The sequence below is a fragment of the Kogia breviceps genome, chromosome X, assembly GCF_026419965.1.
Source record: "Kogia breviceps isolate mKogBre1 chromosome X, mKogBre1 haplotype 1, whole genome shotgun sequence".
Classification (NCBI taxonomy): domain Eukaryota; kingdom Metazoa; phylum Chordata; class Mammalia; order Artiodactyla; family Physeteridae; genus Kogia; species Kogia breviceps.
This window is the reverse complement of record NC_081330.1, coordinates 1,704,656-1,728,992: the sequence shown is the minus strand read 5'-3', so window position 1 is coordinate 1,728,992 and position 24,337 is coordinate 1,704,656. Positions and strand designations below refer to the sequence as shown.

Below are 24,337 nucleotides of genomic sequence, written 5' to 3'. Positions count from 1 at the left end.
CGCCCCCTCTGTTCAGCGCTGACGGCCTCACCCTGCCGCCGAGGCTCTGCAGCGTCTGTGTGCTTTTCCCTCCCAGATAGAACAGGAGCGTCTGGACAGGGTGTGGCCCAAGCTGAGGGTCCTTGCCCGATCGTCTCCCACCGACAAACACACCCTGGTCAAAGGTAACGGAGTGGGCTCGCCCCTCCCCCCCCCCCCCGCCCCCGCTCCGGGCGGGGCGCGGGGCGCAGGCTGGGTGTGGCCGTCCGCGCTGGGTCCCCGCGCGCTCCCAGACGCCCAAAGCGGAGCTGCCAGCTGGCTCTCAGGGTGCTCAGCTCTGGACCCATTTTGCTGCTGGAGACTCTGTGTCTCACGGAAAGTCACTGGCCCTCCCTGAACCTCACCCGGAACGTGGGGAAAATAATGGAGACTCCCTCAAAGGGCTGACATGCCAGAGCTCGAGCCTCCACTTCTCTGCGCTCACAGCATCACTGGAAGACGCCAGTGGGGGCCAGCTCTCTTCGTAGCAGATGGGGAACTGGGGCCCAGGAGAGGGAGACATCTCTCCAGGTGGCCCAGTGCCGAGCCCCCGCCTCCTACCGAATCATCTCACCGGGTGATGGGCCGGGCTGGGAGAAGGGGGATACGGGACGGCCAGTCGAGGCACAGGACTTGGTCCCAAAGGTGGTGGAGAGCGCAGAGGACTGGAGCCAGCTGGCCCCCCACGGCCCCCGGGCTGGTCGCCCCGGGCCACAGAGGGCGCCAGATCTGCCCCGTCCCGCCCTGATCTGTGTTCCAGGGATCATCGACAGCAACACCGGCGCGCGGCGGCAGGTGGTGGCCGTGACCGGAGACGGCACCAACGACGGGCCAGCCCTCAAGAAGGCGGACGTGGGCTTCGCCATGGTAAGCCGCCCGCCGTCAGCCCGGCTCGCCACGCCAGCGGGGGCCTCGTGATGGAGGACGTAAGCTTTGTGCAGCAGGGTGGGAGCTAGCGTGGAGGCAAGTGGCAGAGTGCCAGAAGTTTCCTTCTCTCGCATCTTGGCCACCTGGGCCTCCGCAAGCTCTGCCCTGTTGGCGGCTGCGGCGGCGGCGGCGCCCCTCTTCGTTTGTGAGCAAAACCTCTCCAGTACAAGGACGCGTGTGGAGTGGGTGAGGGAGGCTGGGGCCGGGGCCCCGTGGACACGCTGCGTGTGTCCCCCAGGGCATCGCGGGGACTGACGTGGCAAAGGAAGCCTCGGACATCATCCTGACGGACGACAACTTCACCAGCATCGTCAAGGCGGTGATGTGGGGCCGCAATGTCTACGACAGCATCTCCAAGTTCCTGCAGTTCCAGCTGACGGTCAATGTGGTGGCCGTGATTGTGGCCTTCACGGGCGCCTGCATCACTCAGGTGGGCACTGGGGGCCACTGGGCCCAAGGAAGACCCCGGGCTCTCCCTCCCACGGCCGGGCTCCTCCCGCCCGGTGCACCTGGACCCCAGTGTGCAGAGCAAGCCCAGGGGACCCCGCCCCCAGCAGGGTGAGGGCTGAAGAGCCCCTGGCGGAGGAGCCAGTGGTGGGAGCCAGGTTTTTGTTGTTGCAGACTTTGGGGGTTGAGATAGAATTCAGCCAGCAAAAAGTTCACCATTCGAGAGTATACGATTCAGTGACTTTCAAGCATATTCACGGTGTTGGACCATCATCACCTCTATGTGGTTCCATCATGTTTTCATCACCCCAAAAGGAAGCGCCATCCCCATGAGCGGTCCCTCCCCCACTCCCCCTCCCCCAGCCCCTGGCACCCGCTCATCTGCTTTCTGTCTCGACAGACTTACCTATTCTGGACATTTCAGCTACACGGAACCAAATCATAGGTGGTTGTTTGTGTCTCCTTCACGTAGCACAGTACTAAGTACTCGAGGGCCATCCATGTTGTAGCAGGTACTTTGCTCCTCTCGGTGGCGGACCGATGCTCCACTGTACGGAGCGAGCCCCTTGGGGTTCTGCGTCCGTCCGTCGATGGGCGTTTGGGTTGTTTCCACCTGTGGCCGCTGTGGACGTGCGTGTGCAAGTCTCGGGAGACCTGCTTTTGCACTTGTCCTGGGTCTGCTGGGAACTCCGTGGTTAACCTTTGCAGGAGCCTCTTCCCCTTTTTCAGTTCTCCAATTCTCCCCATTAGTGAGTGTCCAGAATTTGTCTCCCTTCCAGAAGTATTTTTTAATTGACATAAAATCCGCATACCGTAAACTGTACCATGATAGCCATTTGAAGCAAAGTGTACCATCCGGTGGTTTTTGATGCGTTGCCCGTCTCGTGCAACCGTCGCCTGTACCTCAGTCCAGAACTTTTTCATCACCCCTGTGCCCACTAAGCAGCCACTCCCCGCTCTCCTCTCCCCCCAGCCCTGGCATCCACCCATTCGCTTTCTGTTTCCACGGATCTGTCAGTTCCGGAAGTTTCATAGGAATGGAATCCTACAGGATATGGTCCTTGGTGTGTCTGTCTTCTGTGAGGCTCATTTTTAACCAACAAGTCAGAGGCGATGAGAAGGAAGGTCCAGTGCCGTTTCTACCCCTTCCTGGCCCTTGGGTGCAGGAATGCATCCGTCGGGCTCTTTTATGGTCTGGGGCGAGTGACGGGGGGTGGCAGCCTCCTGCTAACAATTTGGACCACACCTTCTAGATCACCGCCAGCAGGTGAGAGAAGAAGGGAGACTGACAACATTTTAAGAGCAGGAATCTGAAAGCCCAGCGAAAACTCTCTGCTAACCTTAAGAAAACATAGGGATGGAGATGTCACGTTTTTATGGGAAGGTTGGCTTTGTTGCATTTTCACTTGAATTCAATTCCAGTGACATTGACCCCGAGCTGAGTCTCTTCCCAGGAGTGGGGGGCCAGTGGGGTTTCCAGGCCCATGTCGGGGTAACTGGCTCCTCTCCACAGGACTCTCCTCTCAAAGCCGTGCAGATGCTGTGGGTGAACTTGATCATGGACACATTCGCCTCTCTGGCCCTGGCAACGGAGCCGCCCACTGAGTCGCTGCTGCTGCGGAAGCCGTACGGCCGGGACAAGCCCCTGATCTCGCGGACCATGATGAAGAACATCGTAGGCCACGCCGCCTACCAGCTCAGCGCCATCTTCACGCTGCTGTTCGTCGGTAGGTTGGCCCAGGGCGCCCTGTGCTGCGGGCCGGCCGTGGCGGGGGCAGACGGGCGCCCGGGGACCCGATTTCCGGCGGGGACCCCTCGGCCCTCACCTCCCTGCCGTCCTGGGCGTTTTGTTCTCTGTGTGGCGTCGGCTCCTTTTAGGAGATTCCTTTATTTACGTGGGGGCGGGTTTGTCACTTTGCCTGCGTGTGGCCTCTCTTCCTGACCTCAGAGGGCTCTCCACGGGCCTGGTGACCCTTGAGCACGTGGTGGCCCGGCTCTCGGCACACGTACCTGGGCGTAGACTCGAAGTTCAGTGCAGGCATAGCGCTGGCCAAGGGGCGAGCGTCACCACGTGAGGGCCCCCAAACGGCAGCACCTGGGGGTCCTCTCACGGGGCCTTTGTCTGGTGTCTCGGGAGCAGAAAGCGGTCACGGCTGGCCCGGGAGCCGTTCTTGAGGCAGCGCAGCGCGGAGGAGGGCCGGGCCCGCCCTGAGCCTTGCAGCTCCCGTTCCTTCCCCAGCTCGAGCCGGTGCGCAAATGAGTCTTAATGTCTCCAGCCCTGTCCCGGGGTTTCAGCGCCAGACCCCCCAGCCCGGTCGGGACCCGGCCTTGGCTGTGAGCTCCCGCTGGTTAGCCTGGGGGCCGGGGGACTCGTGACTTCCACCCATGTCGCCCGCTGGTGACGCGGCGCTGGGCTTGCAGGGGAGCTCTTCTTCGACATCGACAGCGGGAGGAACGCGCCCCTGCACTCGCCGCCCTCCGAGCATTACACCATCATCTTCAACACCTTCGTCATGATGCAGCTCTTCAACGAGGTCAACGCGCGCAAGATCCACGGCGAGCGCAACGTCTTCCGCGGCATCTTCGGCAACCCCATCTTCTGCACCATCGTGCTGGGCACCTTTGCCATCCAGGTAGGAGGCGCCGCCCCACTTCTGCAGCTCCCCGCGGGCCTGCTGCCCCCAGTTCTAGAACTCGCTTCCTTGGCGGGAGGCCACCTTAACTCCAGGAGGCGCTGAGCGTTCAAAACGAGGGCGTATTGATAGGAAACGTGAGGTAGAGCGAGGCCAAGAGGCCAGGATAGTTGGTTTCTCGCAGCTCCCAGAGGGGAGCCCGCAGCAGGAGCTCAGGACTTGACGGCGCGAGTGATTTGCGGGCTCTGGGGTGTACGGCTGTGTCCACCTCGTGGCCTGGGACCCAGCCCTGGGCGATCAGGGAGGGGGACAGTGGCCTGGAACAGAGAGAGCTGGAGTGCGGGCTCGGGACCAGTTGGTCTGTAGTTGAAAAGCTCACCCCGGGAAGAGGACTCCTGCCGTGGGGGGGGGGCCGTGAGGCTGCAAGAGGCCGATCGCAGTGTCTGGCACGTTCACAGAAGCCGGGAGCGCCTGGGTCAGAGGGCACCTTGCACCAAGCGAGGCCACGTGCCCGTCCGGCATAGCACCCACGGCCTGCGGTCAGCCGGTCTGGGAAGCTTCTTTAGGCACTGGCTGGGGGGGGGGGGGGTGAAGGGAAGGAGGCCAGAGAAAAGACGGCTCCCAGGAACTGCCTGTCTGCCTGAGTGGACCAACAGCCCTCTGGCTCCCTGAGCTGGGCTCACAGGACCGGGGGTGCCCCGAGGGCTAGAGGCGCTGGCTGGACACCCCCCCGCCCCCACCCCCGCAGATTGTCATCGTCCAGTTCGGCGGAAAGCCCTTCAGCTGCTCGCCGCTGTCTGCGGAACAGTGGCTCTGGTGCCTGTTTGTTGGTGCTGGGGAACTGGTCTGGGGACAGGTAAGTGTCCGCCTCGGTGGCTTTCCCAGCCCTGCCCCTTTCCCATTTGTCTGGGGAACTGGGGCCAGCCCAGGGTCCCCTAGCCTGCCTCTGGGACAGGCCATGACCTAGGTGCAAGGCCGCATGCAGAGGGCCATGGCTGGGATATCAGAGCCCCCGGCAAAACCACCCGCCACTCCCCTTGCCAAGGTAGAAGCTGAAAATCGTGCCTTAGAATTGGGTGCCTTGGGAAACGCTCACATATTTGAAGCTACGCAATATCTCTCTGAACCTTACAGAGGGCAAACAGAATGTCTCGAGGCCACCACATCAAAGTAACACGGACAGGGTGGCTTCAACGGCAGATGTTATTCTCCGGAGGCTAGATGTCCAAGTTCATGCTTACGTAGGGCAGGTCCAGGAGAGGCCGGGCACGAGCTCCCAGGTCCCCCGCCAGGGGAGTCGCATGGCAGCGCGGTTTCTCCCAGTGGTGACGTGTGATGACACGCACGGGTACCAGCATCAGGGCAGCCCCCCTGAGCGGTGCGGTCCGGGGACTCGAGCGGAGTCGGTCCTGGAGGCCTGGGGAGCCCGTGCGACTGACTGACTCAATATCCGCGCCCCGGAGCTCAAGCTGCTACATGCGACCCGGGGACCCGCCCCAAATCACCCCGGCAGTGTAGCCTGCCTGCCCTTGGCCCCAGGTAAACCAAGACCCTCTCATCAGGCAGGGGCCTAAAGGTCCCCTCCCGTGAGCCAGGCCAGGGCCAGACCCCGGTCTGGTGAAGCGAGCCCCTTGCATCACACGCTGTGCAGGAAGGTGGCATGAGCTGCTCCTCCGGGCGTCGACGGAGGAGGACCCAGCAGCGCGCACACTGCTTTGGAGAGCAGGATCTGGCACCGGGCAGAGGCGGCCCGGGGGCCGCCCGCGGGGAGGGAGCACTGAGGAAAGAGCTGCGCACAGTGCGCCTGTGCGGGGGGCGGGCACACACACGGGCCTGGGCCTGGGCCTGGGTCCGCGGGAGGGGGGCAGCCCGCATCCGCTCCCGGCCCCAGCAGAGCTCCCACCTCTGACGCCCACCTCCACCTGCTGCCCCTCACCTCTGGCGACCCAGGTCATCGCCACCATCCCCACCAGCCAGCTCAAGTGCCTGAAGGAAGCGGGACACGGGCCCGGGAAGGACGAGGTGACCGGCGAGGAGCTGGCTGAGGACGAGGAAGAGATCGACCACGCCGAGCGCGAGCTCCGCAGAGGCCAGGTCCTCTGGTTCCGCGGCCTCAACCGGATCCAGACGCAGGTGAGCCGCCGGGCCGCTCGCAGGGGGGGCGGGCAAGCCAGAGGCAGAGGATGGGCGAGCTAAGCCTGAGGGCAATGGGGAAGCCCTTGGGTCTTTTGCCGCCACGATCACGAGGGCAGCTGCTGGATGTACCAGATGACGGTATGTCTCCAACGTGGCCTCTCCCTGACACCTCGCTCAGAGCCCAGGGGCCCTCCCCGCTAGTGGGCACAGGTGTCCGCTAACGGCGTGCGCTGTGACCCACAGCTGTGTCTCAGGGCGATGGGGCCACCCACTGTTTGAATAGCTGCTGGGACTCGTTTTCTTTGCTGGGAGCTGCGCCAGGTCATGGGGAAGGGGCCTTCTCGAGATGAAGCCGATGCCCGTTTCAAATAGCCTTTGGTGAGCTCACCATTCATTGGGCTATATTGTGAATTCTATGGAAAGACTTCATTTGGGAAGTGAACTCGGGTCACCAAGTTGGTCGGTTCTGTTCCTTCCGATCTCCAAATATCAGTGCCGGTCAAGGTCAAGGCCGTCAGTGGCTGTCCTCTATAAAGTCAGACAGCCACGACGACCGCCCAGCTGACAGAGCCACCCTCGCTTCCTGCCCCCAAGCCTTCCCGGCCAGCCTTCTTGCTGGAATGTTCCATACTTGCCGTCTCTCTGTGTCCTTCCCTGGCACTCGCTGGTGACTTCATCGTGGCCTAACATCAGCCCTCAGCACCCCAGAGGCAGTTCTCACCAGGGTCTGCGACACATCCTCCCGGCCCCCCGGGCTGGGCCGTCCCTCCACCCCTCCTGCTTGGAGCCTGTTCCCCAGCGCACTTCCGGAAGTGTGGTCCGCCCTGCTCTCGTGGCAGCTTGCTGTCCCCTCTCCATCCTCCTTGCCTGTCTCCCCCACCTCCCACTGAGACCGTGGTCTGCCCTGTCGCCTGGCTGTGACCCCAGCTGCCGGAAGTCCCGCAGTCCTGGGGCCCTGGTCTCTTTTTGCCGGTTCCCCGCGGCCTGGCCCTCCCCGCACAGCCTCCAGATGGCGACCAGGCGCCCCTCACTCACCACCTTCTCCTCTGCCTCACAGCACCCACCCTGGGCTCAGGCCGGCCCAGACCCAGGCCCCACCTCGCCAAGCCCACCTCCTCCCGCCTGCCACCTCCTGATCCGTGGCTCCATCACTCCTACTGCCCAAGCCAGAGCCCCGGAGCCGTCCCAGACCTCTTCCCGTCTCCCCACACACCCGGCACGTTGGCATGGCCCTTCGAACGCGCGCGCCCGGTCCAGCCACCTCCGGCCCCGCCCCCAACACCTTCCCGGCCCAGCCGCCCGCGTCTCTGCCTGGACTGAGCCTCCCGGGGTCCACCTCCACCCTGGACCCACATAGCCAGCGTGTGACACCCATCACTCCCTGCTCCTCCGGGCCTTCCTCCGTGCTCTGTCCTGGAGCCACAGCCCCACTGCCCCGACCCAGCTCCAATCGCTCCGGCCCCGGAGACCCACCGGAAGGAAGAACACCACCGGGTGCCCGCTTAGGCAACTTCCCGCGTGGGCCCCTCGGCCCGGGCCGGGACCTGAGACTACAGCTCTCCCCGGTGTCCGCCTCTAGCCTGTCACAAATCACCATGGCTCATATGCCAAAGGATCTTCCACGCCAGGTGCCCAAAGCGCCCTCCCAGCGCACGCAGCTCACCAGCAGCTGCCACGCAAGCCCTGGGGGCCTAGTCTCTGGGCGCCCCTCTCCCCCCCAGGCGCCAGCCTCAGCTCCCCGGCCGGAAGCGCTCAGCCTCCCGTCTGCCTCTCGGCATCACCGCACGCGCCCTGCTGCCTTCCCACGCTCCCACCCTGCTCGCCCGCACTGCTGTGCCTGCATGCTGGCCACCGTCTGGGCCCCAGGCCTCCCCAGCTCCCACCGTGGCCCCTGGGGCCCCTCCTCACCCCATGGCGGCCCCGTGAAGCCTTCTCAGAGTCCCAGGGGGCTTCCCCGGGCCTCTGGCTCAGCTGACCTCGCGGCGTCCCAGGCGCCTTGGCCAGCGTGGCGGGGGAAGGATGTCCTGGGCCCGGCCAGAACACTGAGCGCCCAGTAGAGTGGGAGGAGCCTTTGTCGCCAGCTGTCCAGGTTTTCCCCGTGGCCTCCTGGCTGCTCAAGTGTGAGCGCCCACCCACCCACCCATCCCGGCCCCGACGGGCTCTGGTGTGTCACGCGGGGCGGGTTCTGCAGCAGAGCCTATTTGCTTCCATCACCAATGAGCCAAAGTCAGTGTTAGCTTTTCTAGCAGCCAAGACCACAGCCCTGCCCCAATCCTAGGTGTCCGGGAAGAGGTCTCTGGTGCCCCAGCCACCAGCGCGTCTGTGTCTTCTTACTGCCTGCGGGATCTTGGACCTGACACTGCCGTCCCGTTGGTAGAGTGGGTCCCCCTCAGTCGGAGCCTTGCAGTTCCGGGCTGGTCGGGGAAATGGGGCCCAGAGAGAAGGGACTTGACCAAGGTCACCCAAGTCTCCTTGCCCCACCCCTTAGCCCTGGCCTCTCCGTGGAGCCACTCATTCCTCCCCTTGACTTTGTCACATCAAATCCACCACACTTCTCAAGAATGCCGAACCAACCAGTTCCTTTAGTTCACTTTTTAAGAGCGTTTGTTCATTCTGATCCAAAATGCCTGCTTGAAAAGCAGAAATAAAGCCTAGGAGAAATAAAGCCCTTCAAGTCGTATACACCCCACGCCAAGAGAAACATTCTCTAGGCAGCCAGCCCTAGATTTGCAACGTTTGCAAAACACGAAATTGCTCCCCGGATTTCGGAGAGCAGCACAACTTTTTACGTTGCTAAGTGAAGGCGTTTCCTGAGCTGCTTCCTGCTCTCACCCTCACGTCAGGTAGGGTGTCATTCCGGAATCAAAGAGTCCTCCAAATGCAGGACGGGGAGCTTTCCGAAGTGCGCACGACGTGGTCTCTTTCACATTCCATTCTAAACCAGAGAGAAGCTTCAGCAGTGACTGGGCCTGGTTCCTGGCCCAGTGGGGGCGGAGGGGGGGGGCTTCCGGGGTAGGGGTGGAGCGGAGGGATAATTCTGTGGTATTTTGACTGATACCATCATCACTTCGGGACGCCATGCGGAGAGGCCCGATCAGAGGCGGGAGAGGCATTTCTCCCTTCCCTTGTCGCCTTTGCCACAGTAAGAGTCCCCTCTTGAGACAGTCCCCTGTCTCCGTAGCGTTAGCAACATCTCAGTCTAGGGAGGAGATGCCCCCCCGCCAAAGAGACAGCGCAATCCTGGCATGGGTCACCTTCCTTCAATGTGCTGGGGCACTCGGCACCGTGCCGGGCCCCGTGGGCACTCAATTAGTCTGTCTGGCAGCGCGTCCAAGGGTGGAAGTGACGGCCGTCTTCACTTTGGTTGGGGCGGGGTAGTCTGGGCACTCAAGCCGCCTTCTTCCAAGAGCCCGGCCCCACGTCGGACACAGCACGGAGCCCCTCGGGGGCTTGGGCAGGGGGCGTGTCCTCCGGCCCAGAGCAGGCGGCCAGGGGGCTCTGCTACTCACGTCGTCCAGTGAGCCACGTGGCACGTTCTAGAAATCAGATCCACCTTCTAAGGCCAAAGATTCCCCACTAAGGGGGCATTCTCTAAGAAGCGGCCCAGGGTACGCCACAGCGGGCTGGCCTCCCAGAATCTAGACACACGGTCTTCTGATGGGGGCGCGTTCACAGTGGCCACCCAGCCACGGTTCCTTGGGACCCCACGCCTGGGTTTGCTCCACCCCCGGGCCCCCCCTGCCAGCCAAAGGCGGGGCCAGGAAATCCAGAGATACTGCATCTGTGGCAAGTTCACCCCCATGGCTCTCAGTTCCTGAAGGCTCCTAGGAAGCTCTAAGGGCGGGGGACAAAGCAAAAGCCACCTTGGCTCCCCGGACCCAGGCTGTCCACCCTCCCTCCTGCCCTGCCTGTGGCCCTGTGGGAAGGCGTGCTGATGAGACAAAGCAGGGGCTTAGGGGAACCCCCTCCCCCTCTTTTAAAATCCATTCTTACACTGAGGCTTCCCACGGAGCGCCCCTCGGTCGCTTGGAGGAGAGCCACAGAAGGAGAGTGCCCCCCCCCCGCTTATGGCAAAATCTAAACAAAGGACGGGCCAGGGAAGGGTGTTTATTGCCGAGTGGCTTGCGGTGAACATATCGTGAACGCAAATGGCTCTTTCTAAAGTGTCTGCGGTGGGCCCGACGCATCGTCAAGCCCCGCGCGCGCCAGGCCTTCTGAGCGCTAATCGTTTGCCCAGCAGAGCCTCTCTCGGCGGGTGACACACTGGCCGGGCTCGGCCTCAGCCTCGGCCCCGGCAGAAGCACCGAGGCGACCTCGATGAGGCTTTGCTGTCACGATATGCACCCGGTGCGGCCCCTGTCCCCACCCAGCCCCACCCCCGTGCGGTCGCGGGGACCGCAGTGCAAGCCAACCTTTATCTCGTTTTCTCTCCCACAGATGGAGGTAGTGAGTACCTTCAAGAGACGCGGTTCATTTCAGGGCGCTGTGCGCCGGCGGCCCTCGGTCCTCAGCCAGCTCCATGACGTAACCAATCTTTCTACCCCTACTCGCGCAATTCTCTCTGCTGCGAATCCCACCAGCGCCGCTGGGAGTGAGTCTTGAGTCCCCTTTTCTCTCGCAAATGGCATCTCTGGGGGAGGAGAAAGCCCCCCGCCTCTTCCTTCTCTTTTTTTCCAGTCTTGCATCCTCTGCTCACCGAAGCTCTTCCGTTCTTTCTTTATCGCCCCGTTCAGTCCTTCCCGCCCGGACGGTGTGTGTCTCTCCAAAGCCATGTCCTCTTATGAAATGTACCGAATCCGTGGCACTGCTGGACCTTCTGTTCTTTGCTTTGGTTTGGGGGGTTTTGTTTCGTTCTCCTTCTGTCCCTGGCTTCCTTTGCTTGAACTTGTCTGCCTTCGCTGATGGCTCTTCCCGGACTCGGGCCGCTTCTGGTGGTGTCTGGTGTCGGGTTGGGGCCTCGCTCAGTCCTCCGCGGGGCAGCTCGAGGGAGGCGCGCGGGCTCAGGGCCGCCCCCCAGGACTGGAGGGAGAGGCGAGCCCACCTGCTCGGGACTAAAGCAGCAGCTTCCAGAACTCTCCTTGAGGTGGTTTCCAAAGGCAGTACACCTGAGCCACCGGGCCTTAGAGGTGTCCCCGGGAGCCCTCCTCACACCTCGAGCCCGCCCTCGGCCACGTTTCCTTTTGTTCCCAAAGCATCTTCGCTCTTTCCAAGCAGGCCTCAGGATTGGAAGGTCTTAACCTGATCTGGTCCATACTCTCTCTCCTCCTTCCTTCGAGAAGCTGGGAGGAATTGATTCCTTTCCATACGTCCCCCTGAACAGTTCCCGCCCTGTCTGTCACATTTTAAAAGGAACCCAGGGGCTGTGCTAAAGAGGTAGAAAGTTCCATATTTGCTCACATTTCTTTACAAAGACAAAGGGAAGCCGCTAGACCATTGAGCCCACCACCCCCACTGCCCCCCAGTGAGAGACAACGCAAGGAACGGTGTGGGCCCCCCACTGCCCCCCAGGGCCACCTGCTTCTCACAGCAAACTCGAGATTTCAAAAGCCAAGCAGTACACCTTCAAGTATGAGCCCAGAGCCCCCGCCAGGATGGTTCACTGCTACCTGTTTCCTTTCCTTCCAGTGGGACCCGGCAACTCTCACCTCCGTGAACACACCACCTCCCCATGGACGGGAGTCGTTAACTATGCTTTTTTCCCACACCAGACTCTGGGATTTTCTTTTTGCTTGATTTCTCCTCTTTTCCTTTTTTCTTTTGCCTTGTGTTTTTTCTTTTCTTCTTTTTTTTTTTTAGGAACTGGTAAGAGGTCCCCAGTGGAGGGCGTCCCTCCTCTTGCTTAAGCTGCCCTTTACGGAAGGGATGTGCGCTGCACCGGTCCCCACTGGGGCCACCTTGTCCCCTTTGGAAACAGGGCGCACGTACACACGCACACACACACCACGCGCGCACACACACACGCACACCATGCACGCGCACACACACACACCACGCACGCACACACACGCACGCACGCACACGCGCACACACACACGCACGCGCACACACGCACGCACGCACGCGCACACACACGCATGCACACACGCACGCACACACGCACGCACACGCATGCACACACGCACGCACACACGCACGCACACGCACACACGCACGCACGCACACACACACGCACACACCACGCACGCACACGAGCGCGTTCCCCATCCCACAGGCCACACGCACGTCCAGCCCCCTTAAATGTTCACTGAGCCACCCACCCGGGGCCACAGACACTGGCTGACGGCCGTCACGGGTGAGCTGGAAAGCTTGTCCCACGGGGTACTTGGCACCACTCCACCTGGGGAAGCCGGCAGGAGGCTCGGTCAGGGCCAGCTGGGCCGCAGCCGCCCTCCCCTGCCACTTCCTTCACGTGTCCCTTTGCCATCTCTCTCTGTGCCGCCTCTGCGTCTGTCTGTCCACCCGCCTGGCTGTCGGCTCGGGGGAAGGCAGCCGTGGCTCCTCTGCTCCACCCCCAGGCCTTCCCACACTCCCGCTGAGGCCGCGCTCTCCGGGCGTCTCAGGCTTCCTCCCCGGGGGCAGCCTCTCTCTCCTCTCTCTTCCTCGGCTCCTAGCACCTTCCTTCTTTCTGCGGCCACCTGTCCTGTCCCCCTTCCCGCTGCCGGGACCCCAGCGGTGCGGGGTCGGAGCCGCTCCCGGGGGGCCTGAGTAGCTCCTGGCCAGAACGAGGGTCGCTGTCCCTTCCACACCACGTGCCCCTGGGAGACAAGCGCCTTCTGCCTGAGGAGGGTGCGGTGTCCTGGCTCACGAGGCCGAGCCCCTGCCCCTCGGAAGGGACCCCGCCGCGGAGGAAGATGCTGGACGGAGGGCCAGGTGACACCAGGGGACGTTCCTGCTTCCAGAAGCTGCCGAGCAGGACCACTTCCTGCCACCGTCACCGGTTCCCGGTCCAAGCCTCGAAGACCCCGAGAAACCACCAAGCCTGGCACCTACATCGTACAAATCAGGGGGAGGCCTGGCAGAGTGGAGGACAGCCCTAGGCCTTCAGCGTCTCTCTCAGAGCTTTTACCAGAAGAAAGGCAGGGTGCAGCGGTCACGGGGCACAAGGTTTCCTCGGGAAAACCCAGCCCTTTCAGGAAGGCTTCTGTCCTCCTCGTCTACCACGTGGCCAGGCCACGCCTCATCCTGAGCGCCGCGGCCAGTCTCGGCCCAACGTCACTTCCGGGGAGAACCTCAGGCTGTGTAGGTGGAAGACCTGGCTGCGGGTGAGGACAAGGAGCCTGAAGGCCAGCGCGACAGGGGACACCAATGCAAGAAGTGGCCAGCGTCCGAGGGGTCGGAGAGCCCGTCCGCCCTCTAGAGGCGCAATGATCCTCGGGGCTCAGCGCGCCCACATTCACAGCCACGCACACTTGCCAGTTGCCCTCTGGCACACACACGCCCCCAGGCTTCCCGTGCCCTCATGTGCACACGGGTCTTTGCTGCTTCTGGATTCGGGAGTCTCACGTGGCCCCCACTCCCCTGGCCACACATGATGACCTCCCGGCTCCAGAATGGCCCTGGCTGCCTGCCTGGCTTAGTGGCTGCCCCACCACAGCCATTCCACGGGACCTCAGCCGTGCATGGCCTTGAGGCCACCCACCTGAGTGGCTTAGGAAAGAGCATTCTTTACTAACCACCATCAGTCTTCTGGAAACAAGGGGGTGTGAAATCCGATCCCCTGTTAGTGTGTGCGCCACCCTCACTCCAGCCCCAGTCACCCTCACGCAGTAATTCTTCAGGAAGCTCCGCCGCCCCGCAGCTGGCTGTCAGGATGCCCGAGGTGTAGGCAGACAGGAGGTGTCTATTCACGCAGGTTTACTAACGAGCAGCAAGCCCGGCCGCCAGATGGCTGCGCCCAGGTGCGAGGGCGGCCACACAGGCGCACCGAGGCCCTCCCCAGCCGCATACCCACAGCCTGTTCCCGGCAGGCTGGCCCTCCCGCAGCAACACCGGGCCTCTGTACTCAGACGATCACGGTCACAGGGGCAGGTGGCGAGTTCGGTCAGATGTGGCCAGGAGGACGCCCTCAGGGCCGTTCAGTTCCGATCAACCATACTGAAAACAGATCGCGGCAGGTGCTTTATTTTAATTGGCTTTTGCCAACTTGGCAAAGCCCAGCCCGGTGAGACCGCGGGGCTTCCGTGGACACAGCCTTCTGGGGCCCGGGGAGACATGCCCCTCGCGCACTCCGAGAGCAAAGTGAAAGCTGCCTCGTTTGCTGGAGCGTGCTTCCTTCTCAGGAAATCCATTGATTTCAAGGCAAGTCTGCCCACGCGGGTTTCCGGGGATAGTGTACACACTGTCTCCACGCTACGAACAGTATCAGCCCTGCCCGAGCCTTCCTGCAGCCAGGGACCCTACCACATGGAAGAACCTCCCAGGCAATTCGTAAAGCACATGCCACCTCGCAGCCTAAGGCACACCCTGGAAGCGCTGCTCCAGAGCCCTCCCCCGCAGACACCTCCGGGCCGACTCCTGGGGCTGGGGGCCGGGGCCCAGGAAGCTCAGGAGACTTATTTGAGGCCCTGCAGCTTCCAGGAGCTTTTTAATCCAGAGCACATCTTGATTACTGAGAGGCAAGGCCGAGCCCCTGCAAAACCCAGGACTCTCCCTTCCTGGGTCAGTTCAATGCGACATCTCGTTGACGCCGGCCACTGAGTGAGTCTGGCCTGTCCCGATCCTGGGCACACGTGCATGCCCGCAGAACGGGAGGCAATCTTCACAGAACTCACAAGGCACCAGCACGCGCTTTGCCAGCACGCGCAAAGCCGTGTCTCTGGTTTGGGATTCGATCCCTCGGTGAAAGGGCTGACTGCGGAGTCTGAACTTTCTCGTCTCCTGATTCCGTGGTGAGGAAAGGGAGCCTTCCCCCTTGCTACCCCTTTGACTGTGGGTCCATCACCGCACAGCTCTTTGTGTTTGCTCTCAAGTCAAGATTCACCCTCATGCCTACGGGGGGGTGGGGGGTGGGGGGGTGGGCGGGGACTTGGGAGCCTAAAGTTCACGGAGGCACCATGGCTCTCCCTGGCTGCCGTGTTGGGAATTTGCTCTAAATCCAAAGCCCCGATGCCAGGGAAGCTGCCAGGTTCCTTCCTCCCACAGAAGGTTCTGGATAGTGGCTGGTACGGAAGGACAGGGCAGGAGTTGGACGGAAGAATTCTGAGTTCTGTGAGCTTCACGGTGAGACAGACGGGAGGGTGCAGAGGGTGACGACCCCCCCCCACCGCACCCAGGGCCTGCTCCTCCCACAGTACGAAGGTGTCAGACCCAGTTTCTGTCGTGGCCGTTGTCATTGTTGTTCGGGAGCCTTTGCTTTTATTTTTCTCTCCTTTTCCTTTAATGGGGTGGCTGTTCCTTCGTCCTTCCTTCGCTTTCCTCCCTGCTTTCACGTCCCTTCTCCACCTCCACCACCACCTGCATTGCAACCGCAAGCGATTAAAGTTCAAACCAGAAGCGCGGTACATCCACGCTCAGCCGTGACCTTCACCCCTTCTGCTTGCAACTGTCCTTCCTCCTTGTGGCCGGGAGCATCCCGTGCCCCGCCCCCGCTGACGGGGCCCACGTGCGGGGCCGAGTGCACGTGGTCGCCAGCCTCAGAGGAAAAGGGAGCAGAACGAGAGAAACATTAGCGGCACTATTTTGGATAAAGGTTGTCCGGGACAGCCTCGCAGAGGATGATTTGTGAGCTGAGTTCCAAAGAAGGAGACAAGGCCGACACGGGATGATCTGGTGGAAGAAGAGTGTAGGCGGGGGACAGGGCAGGGGTGATGGCCCCGGGGGACACTCAAGCTTGCTGTTCCGAGCAACGTGGCAGAGAGCGCTGGTCGGGGGAGCTACGGTGGGAGACACGTGCCAGACTGTGTGGGCCCCCTACTCCCAGCACCTATCCACTGAGCCCCTGCTGCACGCGGATGCTGTGCCGGGTGCTGGGGGTGTCAGGGGCCTTATGTTCCAGAGACAGGAGACAGAGGAGAGAATCATGGGATGTGTGGGGTGTTTGAAGGTGAACCATGCTGGGGAGAAAAGCAGGCAGAAGAGGTGCCGGGGTGCTGAGGGAGATGAGTGGATTGCGGCTGTAAACGGAAAGAGCTGAGGGGGAGCCGTGAGGCTCACTGGGGAAGAGCCTTCCTGACAGAGGCAGTGCAAAGGTCCTGAGGCAGGAGAGTCGTGCTTGAGGAAGAGATGGGAGGCTGGAGAGGGTAAAGGAGAAAGAGGAAGAGAATGGCCCGGGGCAGGCCCTGGCAGGACTTTTTTTCCCTTGAGGGAGACACAGCCACTGAAGTGTTTGGACCAGTGGAAGGTGCGACACGCTCTGACTTCCGCTGGAAAAGATTGCTCGGGCTGCCATGCTGAGAAGAGACTGTGGACGTCAAGGGTGGCAACAGGGAGACAAGGGAGGAGACGTGGGGGGAGGGAGGTAAAGTTGAAGAAGCAGGCAGAGGCCCGAGTCTGGACATTGAGGTGGGAGCTCCTTAGCAGGCAGATGGCTAGAAGCACCCAGAAAATGCATGGATGTGGATGGAGAAAAGGCCCAGCAGCAGGAGGAGGACCTGGAGCCCAGTGTCCAGCCTGGAAGCGGGGGTGCGGTGTGGGGAGCACGGGGCGCCCAACCGGCGAGGTCCCTGGGGACCGGGGGCAGAAGAGAACAGGGCCAAACGCAGCTGCGCCCCTGCGTACCAACAGCTGGAGGGGCTGCAGCCGGGGGTGGGAAGCCGTGGGGCAGCCCCCGGCCCCAGCCAGACCTGCTCCTCGTTGGCTGTAATCTAGAAGTCCTCTTTACTGGCCGGTGCTTTTCACGTCTTTCTTTACCTTTAAATTCCCTTACAGTAACCTGGACCTGGGGGTGTCCCACACTGTGCAGACCAGTGTGAGCCCCACCAGTCAGGACCCAGAGCAGCTTCAGCAGCTGCTGGGATGTTTGCAGTCCCTGCCTGCTACACAGCGAGGGCAGGGCCTGACTCAGCGGGCAGAGAGAAGGGGGGGGGGAACCAGAGACCGCAGGGACGGCAGCCACGCAGGCCGGAGCGCGGGAAAGATCCAGGGACCAGGCAGGGGGCGTCTCTGCGCTCGGGGGGGTTGCGGGTCCCTGGCAGACACAGCCACGGCCCTGGAGGCGGGGAGGGCTCCACCCCGGAGAGGTTCGGGAAAGAGGGGCCACAAGACACGCCGATGTACAGCACTGGGCCTGGGGCCTGCAAGTTTCAGCCAGAGCCCTGCACCAGGATGCGAAGACTAGGCGAGGGGCAGGGTCGGCGGGGGGCAAGGCTGAGGGTCCTCCTGGACCTCCTTCAGTTCGAGAGGCCCGTTAGCCATCTACGGGCGGTACAGGGGCAGCGCGTGCCGGGAAGGGTGGGCCCGGCTGCAGATGCAGGTAGAGGCGGTGCAGGGGGCATTGACGGCATCGACGTGGGCTGTGGGCTGTGGGAGGCATCGTAGTGATGGACAGGTGGCCTGAGGCCCCTGCCCGGGCCCCTGGGACAGTCCCAGGCCAGGCGAGGAGCTTCAGGAGGCAGTAAGGGTCACGCACCGGGGGAGAGCGCTGGATCCACCCAGCTGTGAGCAGGCTTTCGCGGGGACGCACCAAACTCCACCGCGGGGATGTCCTCAGACCCCCAGGTGCGAGCTCAGGCCTCCAGGGCGGCCCTCTCTTAGAAACGCTTCCCAGAGTTCCCACCAAACCCGCGTCCCGGGGGTGGACGGTGCCCCTCAGCGTGGAGTGGCGTGAAAACGCCCCATCGTAAGACCAATCCCAAAGCCACGTGCGAAGAGCCCAAGATTTGCATGCGGGGAAACGGAAGCTGGCGGGAAGCCGACTCGCTGTAAGACACTCAGGATGACTGAAGCCAACGGCGCACGTGGGAGTGGGCAGCCCGGCACCTTCTGTTGGTGACCGAGCAGCCGCTCCGCACCAGGCTCTGGCGACAGGCAGAGCAAGAGAAGCTGGCCCACCCTCTGGGGAAGCTGATCACGTGACCCAGGTCCAGGTGAGGGCAAAGGATGGAGCCAGGGGCACCAGGTCACTGCTGCGCTGCCAGACTTACCACAAGGGCCTCCAGGGTCAAGGGCGGCAGCACGCCGCTTGCTTCCGTTTCTGTGGCTTCGGGGGTGGCTGACAGCCGGAGTAGATCCTCCACCACCACACAGCCACAGCCAGGGTCCCATTGGCTCTCCCGCAATCCTGGCACCAGAAAAGGCCCAAATCATGAGGCCGCATCTGCCATGGCTGCAAAAAAGTGAATTGTTTCTTTCCATTGAAAATGTCAAATGATTGTCAGTTTCTGTGTCACCCCGATCTCAGAAGCCAGTCTGGGAAATGAAGGGGCCGACGGCAAACGATGGCCATCTACCATCTGGAAGATGTGGCTTCACCAAATTCAGAGAAAATCCTAGCTGGATTTAAGATACGGAATCAGAAAATTCCAATTTTATGGAGCCCTTTGGCTCTTTTTTTTTTTTTTTTTTTTTGCACTTGCCTGTGAGGTTCTGCTGGTTTAAACAAGGCTGAGCCCGGGATCCAGACACTGGAGGCTTGAAAGGGATTCATGGTCTGAACCAGGGGGCAGCAATGAACATTGGACATGTCCTTCAGAGGACGCGGCATGGCCGTGTACCCAATAAGACTTTATCTACAAAACCACGTTGAGGGCCAGAATTAGCTCTTGGGCCACAGTTTGCCAACACCTTGTCTAAACCGAGAAAACCCAACCCTAGAACCTTGGACCCGGAAATGGCTTTAGATCTCACTTTGGGTCCACCCTCTCACATAGGGAGGCTCTGGCCTCCCCATCTCAGCACAGGGCCAGCTGGCTAGTGCGGGGCCCAGCTGAAGGCTTCTGATCCATTCTGCCTTCTAGAAACATGAGGGAGCCCAGGCTGGGGGCCCGAGGAAGGAGCAGAGAGAGGCAGCAAACCCGATGAGACTTGAGCACATGTGGAGGTGAAGGCAGGGCAGCCAGCGGAGGCCAAGGGGCTAGAGCAGGGTCCTGCAGGAGGTGCGGAGGTCAGGGGTGCCTGAGCTCAGCTGGGGCCTCGGTAGCTGGGGAGCAGGGCATTGTGGGAACCTCTTCCCCACGGGGCACTTGCGCTGATCTGAGGTCTGCAGATGCCAGTGGGGCAGCCAGGGAACAAGGTGTAGAAAATGTGAGTGGGGGAAGAATACGGCCCCCAACCAAATTCCAGGGACCGAAAGAAGTTGTGTAGCTTGGAGAGTGAAAAGGAGGAGGGTGAGAAAGGCTGGAGGGGCGGGTGTCGGCAGACTCCAAAGGGCCTCTGATGGCAGGAGATGCAGGACGGACGGGGTCTGAGAAGGGAAATGACGACCTGATCAAATGCATCCAAATCAGGGCATCCGAGCAGAACAGGCTTGGTCGGTGTAAATTAAAAAGGGGGCCTCCAGATGGGGGAGCGGCAGGCTCTTAGGCCTGGAGCTCTGATGAGGGGCCTGGGCCGCAGCCCCTGGTTACAGCCAGATGAGCCCAGAGCTGTGGCCACGGTGAGGAGGTGAGCCTGCGGGTGTGGACAGGGAGGAGGAGGGACAGGGACAGACCAGGGCTTTGGGCTGGAGGAGGGCCAGACAGGGGCAGTGTCAGGGAAGCCAGGAGACGATCCCAGAAAGAAGGGCAGTCGGCCCCTGAGGGATCAGATGAGATGGAGACACGGAAGGGCCGTTGGACTTAGCAGCGCAGAGAGTGATGGGCAAATATGTCTGGGCATGGCCAGCCCGGGCTGTTGCCACAGGAGCTGGGGGACAGAGGAGAGGACGCTGAGAAGCCAGGGAGGGGGGCCAACTCGAGAAAGGCCTGCAGTGTGCCCATAGGCTGGGGACTTTCTCTTGCCAGAAAGTTCCTCGGACTCTCTGGGAAGAGGAAGTGGAGAGCCCGCAGTCCAGCACTGTCCCTTTGCCCGGCCAACTTGCTGGGCTCCCACGTTGGAATTCCACCCCCCCCCCAGTGCATCCAGGAGTCCCATGAATCCATGGCTCTTGAGTTCCAGAATATGTGCCCAGGCCAGCCTAGAGAAAGCCACTGCCATTTGTCCTGCATGTGCATCAGGTGACGGCGGGGGCGGGGTGGGGGGGAGGCGGCAGCAAGGAGAGGGCTCCGACTGTTCTGTTCCGAAAGACAAATGTTTGTCATGCAGTGAGCCCCGCAACGGATGTGGGCAGAACCCCCCAACACCGGGCGGCCACTGATGGCTCCTTCCTTCCTCCTTCCTCCCCCCCCTCCTCCCCTCCCTCCGCTCCCTGTCCCTCCCCCTCCCCCTGCAGATCCGGGTGGTGAAAGCATTCCGTAGCTCCCTCTACGAAGGCCTGGAGAAACCCGAATCCAAGACCTCCATCCATAACTTCATGGCGACGCCCGAGTTTCTGATCAATGACTACACCCACAACATCCCCCTCATCGATGACACGGACGTGGACGAGAGCGAGGAGCGCCTGCGGGCGAGAACAACAACGCCATAGACAGCGGCGTCCACCTGACTCCGCGCGGCACCAAGTCAGCTACCTCGCCAGTGTTTTCTTCCGGAGCCGGGAGCCCGCTCCACAGCGTGCAGACGCCCCTCCGAGCAGAACTGCTCCCGGCCCGGCACGCGCACCCCCCGCACACGCGCGCACCCGGCCGGGCGGGCCGGGGGGAGGGCGCCGGCCACGAGGAGGGCCCGCCAGGCCGCTGAAGATGCTCGAAGGCACCTGCCAGAAGCCGGTGCATTCTAGGCTTCTTACTCAGGAGGACCAGGAGGTGAGGAGGAGGAAGGAGAGACCAGAGAGCAAGAACAGTTGTGTTCCCCCCTTTTTCTACGGAAGTTTTTTAAAATGCCACCAGATGTTCCCCGTTTGGGCTGCGCGGTGGGGCAGAGGGCTGGTTTCCGTCTATTGAGAGCTTCGTGGCACCTGCCGCACAGCAATGGGATCGACAGGTACAACGGACGAGCATGGCTCTGCAGGAAGGATGCTCCCGCCCAGATGCTCCACCGGCCCAGCACCCCCTCCCCAGGACGCGTGCAGTCAGTCTGTGTGTGCATGTGTGCGTAGCCACGTGTGTGCGCGTATAGACGTGTACGTGCACATAGGACCAGATGCATATCTAAAGAATAAGGAACTACTTAACGGCATGACATTTCCATTTCTCTTATCGGGTGTTTTCATTTTGAAATTTCATTATTTATCGCGGCAGGGCTTTCTTCAGGGAACTAGACTGCAAGAATATCCTTCTGGTTGCTTGGGACCCCCCACCCCCGCACTGCTCCCCTCCCCGCAGTCCGCTCCATCCTCCGTACTCCCAGCACAGTTCCTGGGAAGGCAGGCGCGAGGCCGGAGCAATTACAGTTGGAACAGTTAGAACGCTTGCACTTTGAGACCCCTACCTATAGAGGAAAAAACACCGTTCGATGGAATTTTTATTTAAAAGGAAAATACCAAAGTATTGATGAGAATGTCCCCCTCCCGTAGGCCGAAGGGGGAGTTTTGCTTTCGGTTTCCTTTGGTTCCAACTCCAATTCCAAGTCCTGAATTCTGGCCAGTGGGTAGGCTTTCTTTGTCAGAGCCCCAACTTCAAGAGCATGAAGCCAGGCCGCCTGCCACGCCTGACCTCCTGGGCTGATCCAGGATCCCCAGAGCAGCCGCAGGAGAGCCAGGTCCACGGGTGGAGGTGGGGCGGAATGCAGAGAGGCAGAAAGAAAGCGGAGACAGAGGCTCCATCCAAACCCCGGAGGAGCCGGTGCGGCCACGGCGCAGACCCCAGCCCCCTGGGCGCCTCCACCTGGACTCCCGCTGTCCATAAAGCGACTGGGAAAAGTTCTCAGTCACCACCCGCCAAAGTGCAAAGGACTCTTCGGATCCTGGGGTTCTCGTTCAAGGATAAGTGTGACCCACGAGGGCATGGATTTGGGTCTGCAGCCACCTACGGCGACCTCGGGGAGGCCAAGGCCCCGGGAGCGATGGGCCCTCGTTTCTGTCGCTATAATGGCGAGTGCGGAAGGCTGAGGAGGTCAGCTCTGCCACGCCATCGGCTGAGCCCCCGGTCTGCAGGTGGGGAGAGCTGGGCCTGGGCTCCCCAGACGGTTCCCTCGGGAGCCTCTCCTGGCGGTGTGGGCACGCGACGTGCCAAGCCTCAGTTTTCCTCGCGTGTGCGATAACCGGGGTGGGAAATGCAGAAAAAGCAGAGGTTCTTTTACCTTCAGAATTCTTCCGTCTCACATCTTGCAGGCAGGAGGTTGGGGCTCTCCCACCCCGTGCCCATCCCGCAGCCCCTGCCAGGGCTCGCCTTGCCTCCACTGGTGTCTGCGCGCCTCCGGGCGGGCGGCGTCCCAAGCGTGCTCGGTCCCCACTGTGAACGGGAATGCCATGTCGCCCCCGAGCCGGGAGTCGTGAAATCTCGGGCAGAGGAATTTCGCGTAGAAAAGCAAATCTCACTTAAAATGCCAGCTACCGATAACTTAAAGCCATCCCTTTCTTCCAAAGGGCACGTTGCGAATGTTACCCGTTTGTAAATTGCTTCCTAATGTCCTTGTTTAAACAACAACAAACAGGGCAACTCAATTTGTTGAGGGTCCGTGTGTTCTTCACCAAGAACTCAAGTTGGAGATGTTTAAATTGAAGAATGTGCGCTGAGTAATGAATGCTATGCTCACGGGCTTCTTTTCACCCCCTGTTGTAGACACAAGGCCTTGCTGCTGCTGTCCAAAGTTGCCTCCCGTCCACGGCGATTGTTCAGTCCCTAGGTTGCCTTTCCATGGGGTGTGGGGCGCAGACCACGGCTCTCATTTCTGTGCGTCTTCAGGCCGGGGGCCCTATCTCGTTGGGAAGCCCCTCTCTCTAAAGCATTATCTTATATGCAATGGCTTGGTGAACTGTGTTCAGTTATTAAATCTGTTTTACATTTTGATCTGCCTGTTATAAAGATGAACAACAATATCTTACTGAGCAAGACCACAGATGCATAATAATTTAACGTCTGTAGTTGAATTTCCTAATTTAAAGAATAGACCAAAATTTCCGTGTATTGGAAAAAAAAAAAAAAATGAAAGGCTCCCACAATCTCAGTCTGGGTAACGTGTGTGATTTATTATTTGGTGAATTCTCCTCCAGACCTAAAGAGAAGCGTCTTCCTCCCTTTACCAAGCTGGGGTTGTGGCCACCTTGCCAATCCTGATAGAAGGAGGAGAGGGCTCAGCCACCCTGTGGGTCCTCAAACTGTCTTGACCTGAGTCTCCAGAGTGGCATCGTCAGAGGAGGGTGGGAGCAAGAAACACCACCCAAATGCCAGAACCCTGGCACACATGCACACGGCTTCAAGTTTACCCCGTGGACCATTTCTCAGCGCCCAGCTGGGCGGCATTAAGTACCTTCAGGTTGCTGTGCAGCCACCCCCACCGTCCATCTCTAGAACTGTTCATCTTCCCCAACGGAAACTCTGTCCCCATTAGACACTAGCCCCCCTCCCCCTCCCCCAGCCCGTGCCCCCCTCCCCCTCCCCCAGCCCGTGCCCCCTCCCCCTCCCCCAGCCCGTCCCCCCTCCCCCTCCCCCAGCCCGTGCCCCCCTCCCCCTCCCCCAGCCCATCTACTTTCTGTCTCTAGGAATCTGACTGACTCTAAGCAGCTCATCCAAGCGGAGTCATACCGTACCCGTCCTTTGTGTCTGGCTGATTTCCCTGACCACGATGCCTTGCGGCTCCAGCCACGTTGTAGCAGGTGTCAGAACGAGCTTCCTTTTTAAGGCTGAATCACATTCCACCGATTGGATGGACCGCATCTTGTTTGCCCATATTCATTCACTGGTGGACACTTGGGTGGCTTCTACCTTTTGGCTACTGTGACTAATGCTGCTGTGAACACGGGTGTACAACTACCTACTTGAGCCCCTGCGTTCACTTCTTTTGGGTAGATACCTGGAAGTGGAATTGCCGGATCCTATGGTAATCTTCTGTTTAATTTTTGGAGGGACGGCCAGACCGTTTTCCACAGCACCAGCAGTGCACAAGGGTTCCAATCGCAGATTTCATCTTTAAACCAAAGCCATGGAAAGAAATCCCATTATTGCACTCATTCACTTGCTCCGAGCGTCACTGCCCCATTCATTCCCTCGCTCACTGGGCGTCTTTGAACACCCGTGCTGGGTACAGCCGTGCCGCACCGGTAG

The 24,337-nt window shown here is 61.0% G+C and overlaps 1 protein-coding gene across 1 annotated transcript in view; it reads left to right on the top strand.

Annotated features, from left to right (window-relative positions):
* The window catches only part of ATP2B3 (ATPase plasma membrane Ca2+ transporting 3), a 41,079-nt gene extending 20,105 nt beyond the window's left edge, over positions 1–20,974 (top strand). Inside the window, 9 exon segments of the mRNA XM_067023030.1 lie at positions 77–164; positions 779–885; positions 1,184–1,375; positions 2,906–3,119; positions 3,814–4,025; positions 4,774–4,881; positions 5,976–6,158; positions 20,467–20,638; positions 20,641–20,974. Of these exon segments, the coding sequence (XP_066879131.1) occupies positions 77–164; positions 779–885; positions 1,184–1,375; positions 2,906–3,119; positions 3,814–4,025; positions 4,774–4,881; positions 5,976–6,158; positions 20,467–20,638; positions 20,641–20,873 (1,509 nt within the window). The 3' untranslated portion in view covers positions 20,874–20,974.
* The last annotated feature ends 3,363 nt before the right edge of the window (positions 20,975–24,337 follow it).